This window comes from Miscanthus floridulus, chromosome 3 (genome assembly GCF_019320115.1).
Source record: "Miscanthus floridulus cultivar M001 chromosome 3, ASM1932011v1, whole genome shotgun sequence".
In the NCBI taxonomy this organism is placed as follows: domain Eukaryota; kingdom Viridiplantae; phylum Streptophyta; class Magnoliopsida; order Poales; family Poaceae; genus Miscanthus; species Miscanthus floridulus.
The window spans coordinates 913,718-926,789 of record NC_089582.1 but is presented as its reverse complement, the minus strand read 5'-3'; the positions used below and the strand labels follow the sequence as shown (position 1 = coordinate 926,789).

Genomic DNA, 13,072 nt, shown 5'->3' with positions numbered 1-13,072 from the left:
TTATCTGTCTATGAGAGATATGCCAAGTATATTCTTTAGAGCTATTTAGTCTGCACCTTATATTTATATTCTCTTTAGTATTTGCTGTCTTTCCTGTATTAACTTCTAAATTTAAATAATATAACTTTTCAATCCTCAACATATTATAGTAAATCCCTCAAATTCAAAATCTAATAACCAGACTCCGATACCACTATTACACGATTACGCTAAACTGCTGCAACAAACTCGAACTCAAAATTCAAATTTAAAATTCTCAAGTTATTATTCATAGCACTATTCAAATTCAACGGTACTATTCAATTTTGTGGCACTATTCAAAATACTCGTTACTATTCAAATTTGGAATATGAACAGGGCACGAGCACTCACCCGTGACGGGCTCGGGCACTCGAACCCTTCACTATTTAAGGCACTATTCATGGCACTAGCCTTTGAATATATAGTGGGCGAATAGTGGAGGCAGTATGCGTGTGTGATTAGAATGTGTGTGATTAATGAATATGCGTATGTGGATTATGCTTCTTAGGATCTTTTGCAGGCTGGCGAGACTAATGTTTCAGCCGGTCGTGCGACTATGCTTGTATCAGTCCTACTCGGTACTCACCATATGCATCGCTAGCTCGCTTCAGAACCAGGCTAACCCAGTCTTCTCCCTTGCTATCCCCAGCCACGCACACACAGGACTCAGGCTCTATCGTCTCCCCAGGCAGTTTCATCCGAAGGGAACACTTATCTGCGTAAATAGGGTTCTCTACAAACGATGCTACTAGGGCTAACACGAGAACAACACACGCAGAAGTTTCTCCTCTAGGGTCCCTAGCATAGAGATATCGCCCTGTATGAACGAGCTTAAAGGAAGACAGGGATTAAAACGGGAAAGCCTAGTTCATTTCCACAGAGTAAGCTTACATACAGCTTTCCTTTTCGGAAAACTCCAAGCATTAATACAAAGCTTAGGGATTACCTTACCAGCGCAGGAAGATCACAGGGACTTCCTTTATTCTAATTTACAGATAGTGGTGGAGTAATACAACGGTAGTGGAGTATTACTATTCGTGGTGGATGATTCTCGGAGTTCTTCCCTAAGGTTTGTGCTAAGTGCTTGGGGTTTCCTGAAAGGGAAAGTCGTATATAAGCTTGCTCTGTGGAAATGAATTAAGCTTTCATGTTTTAATTCATGCCTTCCTTTAAGCTCGTTCATATGGGCGATGTCTCTATGCTAGGGACCTTAGAGGAGAAACCTCTGCTTGTGTTGTTCTCGTGTTACCCCTGGTAGCGGCGTTTGTAGAGAATCCTGTGTGGGCTCTATCGTCTCCCCTAGCAGTTCCACCTGATGATAACACTTATCTGCGTAAATAGGGTTCTCTACAAACGCCGCTACCAGAGCTAACATGAGAACAGCACACAGAGGTTTCTCCTCTAGGGTCCTTAGCATAAAGACATCGTCCTATATGAACGAACTTAAAGGAAGGCAGGGATTAAAACAGAAAAGCATAGTTCATTTCCACAGAGCAGGCTTACACACGGCTATATATATTCCTGGAGTGGCAGCTCTCTTTTGTGCAATCTGGTGCACTCACAATGATATCGCTTTTGAGAAAAAAATGATATACTTCTTTAATTCATGCTGGCTACTTTCACAGTAGCTTACTGGATACGATTCTAGACACTACTGCAGCACGAAGACACAGGGAAAACAAAGGTCGTTGCTTTGAAAATTTTCCGTTCCCGCAAGGATGGATTGAGAAGCAAACAATAGACTTTTCTATGATTATTTTCTAGCTCAATGGATTACCTAGAAAAGTAGAAAACTTTTTGTGAGAGCTGGTTTGCGCTCAGTCGTAGAGGCCTGAGCTGTTTTCATTTTTTAGAAAAACGGATCCTGCCTATGGAGTACATCATAGACATGTTTGTTTTAGCCGGGGCTTATTAGCCATGATATAGTTTTTTCTCTTACAATAAATTAGCCGTACAAATCAGCACAAGCGGCTTATCGAACAAGCGAAAAGGCTGCCGGTAACGTGTAGGTTGTATTGCTCGGCCTGTGTGCAGGACTGACGGATTCCTTGCTAGAACTGTGTTCCATCGGATCACCTATGTTGTTTGTTTACGGGAGAATCAGGATAACTAGCAAAACAAAACTGAAAAGGACGACGATACGAAGACTGAGGAGGCTGGTTGGCTTACTGACAGGATTGTGAGAATCGGTCCGATGGAGCAGATTGGATTTCCTCCAGTGGTCCTGGGGGCTGCTACACTGATGCTGCTATTTCCGGTATGACAACCCTGCGAACCAGTAAGCAACAAGTCATTTGCTCTGCACCATTGTATACTTACTATCAAGAGAGAAGGTAAAAGAGAGACGATGAATGGATCGAGACTTAGGTGGTGTTTAAATCCAGAAAGTAAAGTTTAGGGATTCCATATCGGGTGTCACATAGGGTGTCACATGGGAGTGTTCGGATAGTAATAATGAAACGAATTTATTAAACCTAATTAATCTATCATTAGCACAAGTGTACGGTAGCACTACATTGTCAAATCATGAATTAATTAGGCTTAAAAAATTCGTTTTGCAAATTAGTCGCAATCTTAGAGAGGCTGGATGGCTGATGTTGGTGTTGAATAGCTCTACACGGAGACATCCTTAGAGAGTCTGTTCATGTTTGGACCTATGTTAGGCTGCTGCGTCTGGTTGCCGTAACGGAGTAAGTGAAGCTGGTGCGATGTTTCCCGTTCCTATTTGGGCTGTTATGTAAACGTCAGCACGCATTATGTGATTGTATAAATAACCAATTTCACCGCACACGCTACGTTAGTGTTCGCGTTCTGGTGCCCCACCGCCCCGCGTGAGCCGCACGCGGACACGGCAAGTCAAAAGACCAATGGGCCATGGTACTTCTCAAAAAACAAAAAAAAAACGCGCTAGGCAGGGAGATGGTCCTCGCCTTCCAAGATACCGACCGTATCTTGGAAGAGTCTGCCTTTGGTTTCCGGGGAAAAAAGCTGAAATGAACCTTACCAGCAAGTTCCAACCTTGCAAAGTTCAGCGCGTGTTTAGTTCCACCTCAAAATCACAAAAAGTACTACAGTACCTATCACATCGAATGTTTGTGGCCCATGCATGGAGCATTAAATGTAGACGAAAAAAAACTAATTGCATAGTTTGGTGGGAAATTGCGAAACGAACATTTTGAGCCTAATTAGTCCATATTTGAACATTAATTGCCAAATAAAAACGAAAGTGCTACCGTAGCCCCAAATTCCAACTTTCTGGAACTAAACACAGCCTCAATGAAACACGTGCATTTATTATGCTATAGAGGCACCCTCCCCAGTCGTGGCCGCCATGCGGGGACGCCCACGCCACGCCCACGCCTTGCGAAGTTCGCCCCCATTTCTTGGTTAGTCCCTCGGTGGCGTCAAACTCTGGGACTACTCCAGAGTCCAGACCAGCCGACCAGCAGCATAAATCTCTCCCCAACCCCAACTCAACCGACAGTTGTGTGGCACACTGCGCCTCTGCTGAGCGCTTCTTCTCTCTTCTTGTTACATTACACAGCGAGCGAGCGAGAGAGCGCGTTATGGAGGGCGCGGCACAAACATTGCTGAGCAACGCCGGGGAGCTGCTGAGTTCAGAGTACCAGCAGCTCCGTGGCGTCGGCGGCCAAGTTGTTGAGCTGCGGGACGAGCTAGACGCCATCAATGCTCTCCTCATCATGCAGTCCGAGGCAGAGGATGGGGCCGTGGACCGCTTCCTACAGGTGTGCATGAGGCAGCTGGGCGAGGTTGCCTACGACGCGGAGGACTGCATCAACCTTTACACCCTGCGCATCAGGTCCCGGCCCACCGACGGCGTGCGCGCCTGGCTGGGACGCCTGCTCGGGACGCTCCCGTCTCGCCGCCGCCTCGCCTGTGAGATCAGAGCCCTTCGCTCCCGCACCCTCGCCATCAGCGAGCGCCAGGCGCGGTTCGGCGTCAACCGTGACGCGCTGCGCCGCTCCCCTCCTCTGCTACCCGCCCCCATGACAGTGTCCGCTCCAGCTAACGACGCCGACCGCCGCCACCGACTGGTCGGCATCGCGGAGCAGGCTGATAAACTGGCTGCACGGCTGAAGGCGCCGGTTGGCGACGAGGGTGAACGCAAGGCCGTTTTCTCCATCGTGGGGTTCGGCGGCCTTGGCAAGACGACGCTGGCCATGGAGGTGTGCCGGCGGCTAGAAGCGGAGTTCCCGTGGCAGGGGATGGTGTCCGTGTCTCAGGCGTTCGAGCCGAGCAGGGACCTCAAGGTGTTGCTCACGAACCTTCTTCGGCAGGTCGTGAAGCCCGAAACAGCTGACGACAGGGGCATCAAGGAAGAGGCTGCCCTGGGTGCAATCGACGACCTGGATGACAACGGGCTAGCCAAAAGACTCGAGGAGCGTCTCGTGGACAAAAGGTACTACTGTACTCCTCCGCTCTAAATTATATGATGTTTTGGCTTTCTAGATATTCCCTCCATTTCAAATTATAATTTAGTTCATCCATTTTGCTATGACATGTATCAAAAAAGTCAAAACGACTTATAATTTAGAATGGAGCAAACACGTAGTTTTTGTTACGTGCGCCTCTAAATTAAAGGAGCTTCCAATTTACACTATCTAATGATAAAAGTGACTTCCCACGGACCACGGTAGTTCTAATGATACCATATTTACACTATCTATTACTATTATAGTCTTCCTTTGAAAAGTTCACATTAATCCTAATTAGAAGTACAACGCCAGTAATGATTGTCACTATTGGATCTATTCTGTTTTTCTAATTACCACATCTGACATTGTGAAAAGATTCAAAAGTTACACCTTAAACTTAATTCCAAATTTCCTGCTTGTATTATTATGAAAATTGTGAAAATAATATAAGGCAAGCCCTTAATCTTCATCCTAACTAACCAAGCATCTATGCCACTATGAAAGTATAGGCTCATAAATTTGCATTTAAATCACCGGCCCAACCATTGTTGTAAATAACCTAAAGTAACCTATAGCAATGTCGTTACACCTGTAGAGAAAAAACTTTTCGTTTGGATCGGTTTTGGCTTTAGTCTCGGCCATATTTGGGACCCGGACCAAAGAGAGGATTAGTCCCGATTGGGGCAACGAATCGGGACTAAAGTCACCTGCCCAACGGCCAGAGCCGTAGGCTTTTGCATGAGGGAACCTCTAGTCTAGGTTATGAAAAATAACATAAAGTAATTGTCTAAATTTGCATCTACCTACATCTATCATTTATAAAATACCAAAGTACTAATATATGTGCTTATACAATATCCACCTCTGACTTCTTAAATATAGAAACAAACTAACTTAAGTAATACAATCATGATGTCAGTCACCATTCGCACCAAGGTCCCATTTGGTGGAGCTCTGCCCGGCTTGGCTCTAGCTCCTCCTTGGGCCGTGTAGCAAAAAGTTATCTTTCTTATCAAAATAAACTGAAAACCGTATTTTTTGCTTCACCAGCTCTGGTTTCTCCACGCACTATAGCAAGGAGTTGAAGTCGTGACAAGCATGACCTTGTATACATATTTGTATAAGAAACAATGGTCACATATCTATTTCTAGGTCAAGCATATTAGTTGAAACTAAGGTTTTAGCTAAGTATATGTCAAATACACATAGAGACGTGTGGCAATCACTACTATAGAAAACTTGCTAGAGGTGGGTGGAATCAATTAACAGAGACGGGCATTACAACCGCTTCCAATCAAACGCCTCTGTTAATGCAGATTAACGGAGGCCGTTGCTTTGCCCACCTCAAGCGGAATCAATTAACGAACCTCCGTTAATGTTCTCCAGAAAATCCAAAAAACCAAAAAACTTGCAACTTTGGAGAGTTAAACCCACAACTTGGCGCTCAACACTACCACATCTCTACCACTTAACCACACACTAATTCATGTCTATATATAATATGTTATTATTTTATATCAATATTTTATAAACTTATATTGAATACTTTGGCTACTAAATGAATTCAAATGGAAAAACTTTTAACTACAAAGTTTTAAATCTTGTTAAGTACTACAACTTTGGTGTGGGATGTATCTCCATCAGAGATAGTTTGAAAAATTTTAAAAATTGAGTCTCAAAACATGTGAATTTCAAAAACACATATTTGAGACTCTAGATGACTTTAAATCAGAAACTTGTCAATATCAAACATGTAGATTGGGTTGGCCACAAGAACTTTGGTATTAACTATGTGAACATTTGAGATCGTTTAGGAATTCTAAATTTTAAATTTCAAAATCTATAACATTCCAACACGTATTTGGGACTCTAAATATCTTCAAATTAAAAACTTTTCAACTACAAAGTTGTAGATTCTATTGAGAACTTTAACTTTTGTATAGACCATGTCAACATCCAAGATCGTTGGATAATTTTAAATTTCAAATTTCAAAATCTGTGCATTTACAACAATATTTTGGGACCCTAAACAGTTTCAATTCAAAAACTTTTCAACTACAAAGTTGTAGATCTTGTTGAGAGCTACAATTTTTATATCAAGTTTGCCTTCATCCAAGTTCATATGAAAAAAATATGAATTATTTTTTGTTGCAATCATTAATCGAGGCATACATCTTAAGGCACCCACCTCCGTAAATCGATTTACGGAGGCGGACCCTTAGAACGACCGCCTTCAAAAAAAATGACCGTCTCCGAAAATAAATGATTAATGGAGAAAGACGTCTTAAGTTGCCCGCTTTGGTTAATGGGTTAACAGAGGCGGATGCTTAATGCTGCTCGCCTCCATTGAGCATTAACCGAGAGGCGGGTGCTCGGGCGGCGGCCCTGCCACCTATTAACGGAGGCGACCGTCCAGCCCGCCTGCCTTAGATAATAAAATGACACTATCTCGCAAAATCTTTTCTATAGTAGTGAATGTGGAAAACAATGAATGGGTTTTAAAAAGTATATAGTAAGTATAATTGGAAACTAAAATCTATCACAACTAGGGAAAGATAAGAAAATATCTATATAAATACCGTGTTAGAACACGAAGAATTAGAGAGGAAAAATGCAAGTAGTTTGAATAGATGCGGCCTAAACTTATCTACGAATTTCTAACACTTCCCACTCTTCTAATATGTATAGAGCATGGGTTGATAGACTAGTATAAGAAATAATAATAATTGCACTTCCCACTCTTGTAACCTTGTTCTGCAAAAATAAAGAGACTGCACATAAACATTTTCATACATTTTGCACCTGAGGGGTCATAAATTGCCTTCTGGATATATGGCTAAACTAACTATATTACATATGCTTAAACCAGGTACCTCATAGTGATTGACGATGTTTGGAGTGTGCGAGCATGGGAGGCAATCCAATCCAAGCTACCAGAGAACAACAAGGGCAGTAGAATCATCTTGACCACTCGGATAGAAATAGTGGCCAATGCATGCAGTCCTGCTAGTTTTAGTGCCCTTTGCATTCATAAAATGGAACCCCTTAAGCTTGAAGATTCCAAGAAGTTGTTTGTCAGTAGAGTGTTTGGCTCCATGGATGTCGCTTACCCCAAGGAGTTTGAAGATGTAATGAGCAACATCTTGAAAAAATGCGGTGGGCTGCCATTGGCCATTATCAGCATTGCTAGTGTTTTGGTAGGGTACAAATCACCAGGAGGCAAAGATAAGTGGGATAGAGTCTGCAAATCACTTGGTTCTCAAATGGAGATCCACCCTACCCTTGAGGGGATGAAGCATATTGTCACACTTAGCTACAATCACCTCCCACATGAGCTCAAGGGTTGCATGATGTACTTTAGCATTTTTCCAGAGGACTATGTGATCAGAAAGGGCCGACTATTGAAAAGATGGATGGCTGAAGGATTGGTTCATCAAAAGCGGGGGTTGACTATGTGGGAGGTTGCAGAGTCTTACTTGGACGAACTCTTGAGTAGGAACATGATTGAAGAAGCAGGCCATTTGGGTGGTTATGCCTGGAAGGAGCAAACATACAGGGTGCATGACATGCTTCTTGAGGTCATGGTGTCCAAGTCCTTGGAAGCTAACTTTCTTAGCCTGCATGGAGGGCAGTATAAGGGGATGTTGTATGACAAGATCCGTCGCCTCTCCATCCATGCTGACGTAGAAAGTCTAGATTTTGTAGCAAAGAGAAATGTTGAAGGCCTCCGAGGCGAGGATAATTTGAACATACAACATGTTCGATCACTGAGCATGTTCCAACTCCATGGGCAACACAAGGTCCTAAAAACGCTAGGCAACTTTGTCCTCTTGAGGGTGCTTGACCTAGAAGACTGTGAGGGAGTGACAAACAAGCATGTAAGGTACGCCTGCAATCTATACCTACTTAGGTTCCTAAGCTTGAGGGCCACAAACATAAGCAAGGTGCCTAGGCAGATCGGGAATCTGGAGCACTTACAGACACTTGATTTAGTTGACACACAACTTACTGGGCTACCAAAAACTGTCACAAAGCTAGAGAAACTCGAGTACATATTCTTCTCCAACAAGGATGATTATTGGGAAACTTATTGGACTATGCCCCAAGGAATCAACAAAATGAAGGCCCTACGTGTGTTGCGTGGGGTATCTCTTGGGAATGACTCTAAAGTTGCCCAAGAGGTAGGTGAAGTTGAGGAACTAGAAGAGTTAACAATATTCATCGACATCAACAAGGCCATTGATGCGGAGGTTGTTAAAGAGCTTGCTCAGTCCATAAGTAAGATGCACTCCCTCCGGTTGCTCACTATCGGACGACATGGAACGAGTGATGACGGTGGTGTCAAGATACTGAATTTTCTCCATCACCTACCAACACCACCACGACTCCTCCAAACCCTTTGGATCACAGGTGACATTGCCAATGGATTGCCCAGCTGGATCGGGTCACTCGCACATCTTGTTAGTTTTTCTACTGTGTATACAACCCTTACTGGTGATGAGCTCTTTGGCATCGTGTGTATGCTGCCCAATCTGAAGACATTGTACGTGGACTGGGACTGCTACAGGGGTGATGAGCTGGTTGCACGCAGCAGCCACAAATTTCCGGTGCTCGGCCACCTGGAACTTGGAGGTTATCTACCCAAAGTTATTCGGTTTGAGGAAGAATCGATGTCAATGCTTGAGATGCTTAAACTTCGCTTTGACTATAGGTCCATACACATGGCGGAGAGGAGCATCGTTGGCATTGAACACTTGACCAACCTGAAAAAGGTTATGCTCGACTCTCGATGTGACTATCATGCACTAGTCGACACAGTACTTGAGCAAATGAAGGCTGAGAATGATAGGCGCTCGAGGTCCAACCAATTCCAAATTGCAGTTAAATATTGGTGATTGTTGTATCGTCTTAATTACTACTGTTGAGAACATCAAAGCTGGTTCTCCGGCCGTGTCTCTTTTGTACCATTTATAGTACTGCTGCTTTTCCTCCTAATGTTATGTAGTCTTCCCAAAAAAAAGAGTTCCCTTATCTTTATGGAAAATGTACTAGTTTGTGTGTACACTGTTGTGCACTTGTGATTTCAGGTGAGCCTTCCACAGACTTGTGTTTGTGTTGGACATTACACGCGCTACTTGATGTCTGTAGGTACCTCCCGCAGTGCAAATTAAGGGACCCGACTACTAGAGCCCTGCTTCCCAAATCTCAGTTCCCCTTCCTGCTGATGCCTATCGCGCCCACGGTAGTGCCTATCCTGCCTAATTCGGTAGTTGGCACTTGGCTTGGCGGCTTCGCGTCGGAACGAACGACTACCAGGCTGCAGTGCAAGGGACCATTCCCCTATGGTTATGTCTCTCTGTGTCTCTGCCCTCGTCCTGCGCACCGCCAAGCCAAAGGTCCAGAACGAGGGGCCTCCTCTGTCCTCTGCTTGACGACCAAAGGATGGCGGAAGGTTGTTTTTCTGGTCTCTTAATTCATTTTGGGACAGCGCTCTACCTTCGCTTGCTGTGAAGGCGGCTGTACTTTCTGGTGTTTTGCTACTAATGCCGGAAGCGCATGCAGGGTAGGTCGCAGCCCAATCAACAACAACTCCAAGCCACAAAGTCGCCTAATAGGAGTGCGACATCTCCATGGACCATAGTCCTGAGAGCACAGGAGCTGACGTGCAGCTGCAGCCTTGTTCTCCCTGGCATCGGTAGCAAAGCACCATTGCTCCTACATGATGAGGAGGGTCTCCTGGCATCGAAGATGGAGGTAGGGCCTGCCCAATGCGTGTGCAGGGGAGTATCGCAACAGCTACGGCAGCATGAGGTTGCTGCTCTGCTTCAATGACTTTATGGTGAGCTATATTAGCATTGCTCAAAAGGATGATTCTAATCCTGTATCACAGAGTTAAGCAATGAACACGAAACTAGGCCACGGCGAGGAAGTTGCACTAGGTGGTCCAGCCCAACTCGTGCACTACCGGGCTAGGGTCGTGTCTAGCTAGCGTGGATCAACTCATGCATCAGGGCTTATTCGGATACACTCGTTATCTCAATCCACCTCTGTTTGAGTGCATTGAGATGAAGATGAAAATTCAAATAAGTTTCATCTCAATTCACTCAAAATACGAGTGTATCCAAACAAGACCTTGGCTGGTCTCACATGGCCTAGATCAAGCCTAAATAGGAGGTTGAGTCGTGCATGCCCGATGGACTGCCATCAGTCGCTAGTACTTATTCAAGCAAGTGATGAACACTACTAGTGCCTACGTTAAAGGTGGCGGTCAAAATGGCTTGACGAAGGCGGACAGGGCATCCGCCTCCGATTAAGTGTATGCGTTAATGGCGCTTTACGGAGGTGGGCACCACGGCCGCCTCTGTGAACCATATTAACGTAGGCGGCTGCCTTAAGGAGACTGTCTATGTTAATATGGTTTAACGAAGGCAGTCGTTAGAAGGCACCCGCCTCCATTAAAGGATTAACGGAGATGGCCCTATTTAATATGCCATGTTTAAAAAATATTTTTTTGCCATTTTATTTCAATTTGAATTCTCTTTTCACAAGTTAAACATAGACAAACAAATATAAAATATTGTGCAGATCCCTTTTATGCTCCTTTTTAATATTGTCGTAGACATGTTAAGCAGTGGCGGAGCCACAGCCCTGCAAGTCCGACAGCTACTAGTATATATAGTAGTATATACATAGCTGTATTTCTGTATCTATATCTATACCTAATATTAAAGAAGCAAAATTTCTCTCCCATTTTTTTGTCCGGCCCTCTCTAACTATGTGAATGTGGTCTCTGTTCGACTATGTAGGCTACAACCGTCCTGTTTTATATGACATATGCAAGACTTCTTAAGGTAACCTAGATAGCTAGGAATTCTAATCCAAATACGGAGTATATCTTAATCGGAATCCAAATAGAAAAGGATAAGATTAGAAATCTATTCTAATATTAAACCACAGCGAGTTTTGTAGTTTTAGTTTTTTTATCTTAATCAGAATCCAAATGGCAGCAATTACCCTACATGGGCTTCTGATATCAAGATAGCGCTCGCATCTCGTAGTCTTTTGGCTACAATTCAGGAACCCCAAACTAGGGTTGTCCTACAAGATAAGCATACACATACTGCTTTGGCTTTGCTACGCTTTTATATTCATAAGGACCTTAAATCTGAATATCTTATGATTGAAAATCCTCGCAAATTATGGGTCGCTCTTAAAGAGCGATATGAGCAGCAAAAAGAACTTATTTGGCCTGAGGCCAATCATGAATGGAATCATTTATGTCTCCAAGATTTCAAAGCTGTGGCAGACTATAATCATGTTGTTCATAGGATTTGTTCTAAGTCGAAGTTTTGTGAGAAAGAGCCAACGGATGCAGACAAGATAGAGAAAACACTCTCTAATATGCTTCCATCTGATAGAGTATTGCAACAACAATACAGGGCTCATAATTACCAGCTTTATTCCTACCTTATTCATACATTGACTCAAGCAGAAAAACATGATGAACTTCTTCTGAAGAATCATCATAAGCGCCCTATTGGTTCGGTGCCTCTGCCTGAGGTTCACAACTTACAGAAAAATACTAGGAATAAGTTCAATGGATCTTTTCCAAAGAACAAAACTGATAAACGCAAACACAACAGGAGACAAAGGCCTAATTCAAACAAGAGGAAGAGGGACAATGTGAAATCCAAAAATGACAATAAGTGTCATATATGTGGGGATGTTTCGCATTTTGCCAAGAATTGCCATGCACCTAAGTATCTGGTTGCTTTGTACCAAAAGTCCTTAAAAGAGGTCAAGCTAGCAGGAGACACAAGATATGAGGCACACTTCAATCTTGCATATGAGGCTGTCCTGAAAGAGGGTTCTTCCAATCAGGCCCATAAAAAACAAGTGAGCAACAATTCTCTTAACATTGAAGAGAATCTTCCATCGACAGACAACATGCTCCTAGACTTTGGTTCTAGAGACATGTTTGGACATTTGGAGTAATCTTGGTCCAACATTTGATATCTCACTTAATAAATGTTGTAATAGTTTGAGTCATACAAACATATAATTGTTTTGGGTTGTATTATTTAGTGTGCTTGAGAGTTGTACAAATTTTTTTATATTGTTGTCAAGTTGTACCAACTCATTGATATTGCAATATCATACTCTTGTACTTGATATTCAATATATTGTATGTATAATTCTATATGTTATTGTTTACACCAAAATTTGGAAAGAAAGAACGCGGGAACTCGAAGCTTCCAAGATTGTGTCGAGGAATCAATTAGATGTGAATCGGTATCAGCTGGTTTGGATGAAATATCAGATTCAGCTATTTTGTAGATGACGTCAGCAGACGACATCCATGGGCTATGCATGAATGATGACAGAAAGGTGTGTTGGACTCTACAAATAAGGAAAAATTAGGGTCCAAATTATTATTAAGTTAGAAAGTTTTCTTTTATGTCAAGAATTGTAATGAGTCGTATTTGAATAGGATTCATATTTATGTTCCGGGTATAAATATTAGACCTCGGTTATTGTACAAGGACACGAACAATCAATCAATATAATCTTTCTGGCTTTCACCATCACATTAGGAGTAGGAGTACTATAGATCT

At 43.1% G+C, this 13,072-nt stretch overlaps 1 protein-coding gene across 1 annotated transcript; it reads left to right on the top strand.

Annotated features, from left to right (window-relative positions):
- The first annotated feature begins 3,519 nt into the window (after positions 1-3,519).
- Positions 3,520-9,866, top strand: LOC136544744 (disease resistance protein Pik-2-like). Its single transcript, XM_066536810.1, has 2 exons — positions 3,520-4,441; positions 7,327-9,866. The coding sequence occupies exons 1-2, from the start codon at positions 3,588-3,590 to the stop codon at positions 9,350-9,352; spliced, it is 2,880 nt and encodes a 959-aa protein (XP_066392907.1). The 5' UTR covers positions 3,520-3,587; the 3' UTR covers positions 9,353-9,866.
- The last annotated feature ends 3,206 nt before the right edge of the window (positions 9,867-13,072 follow it).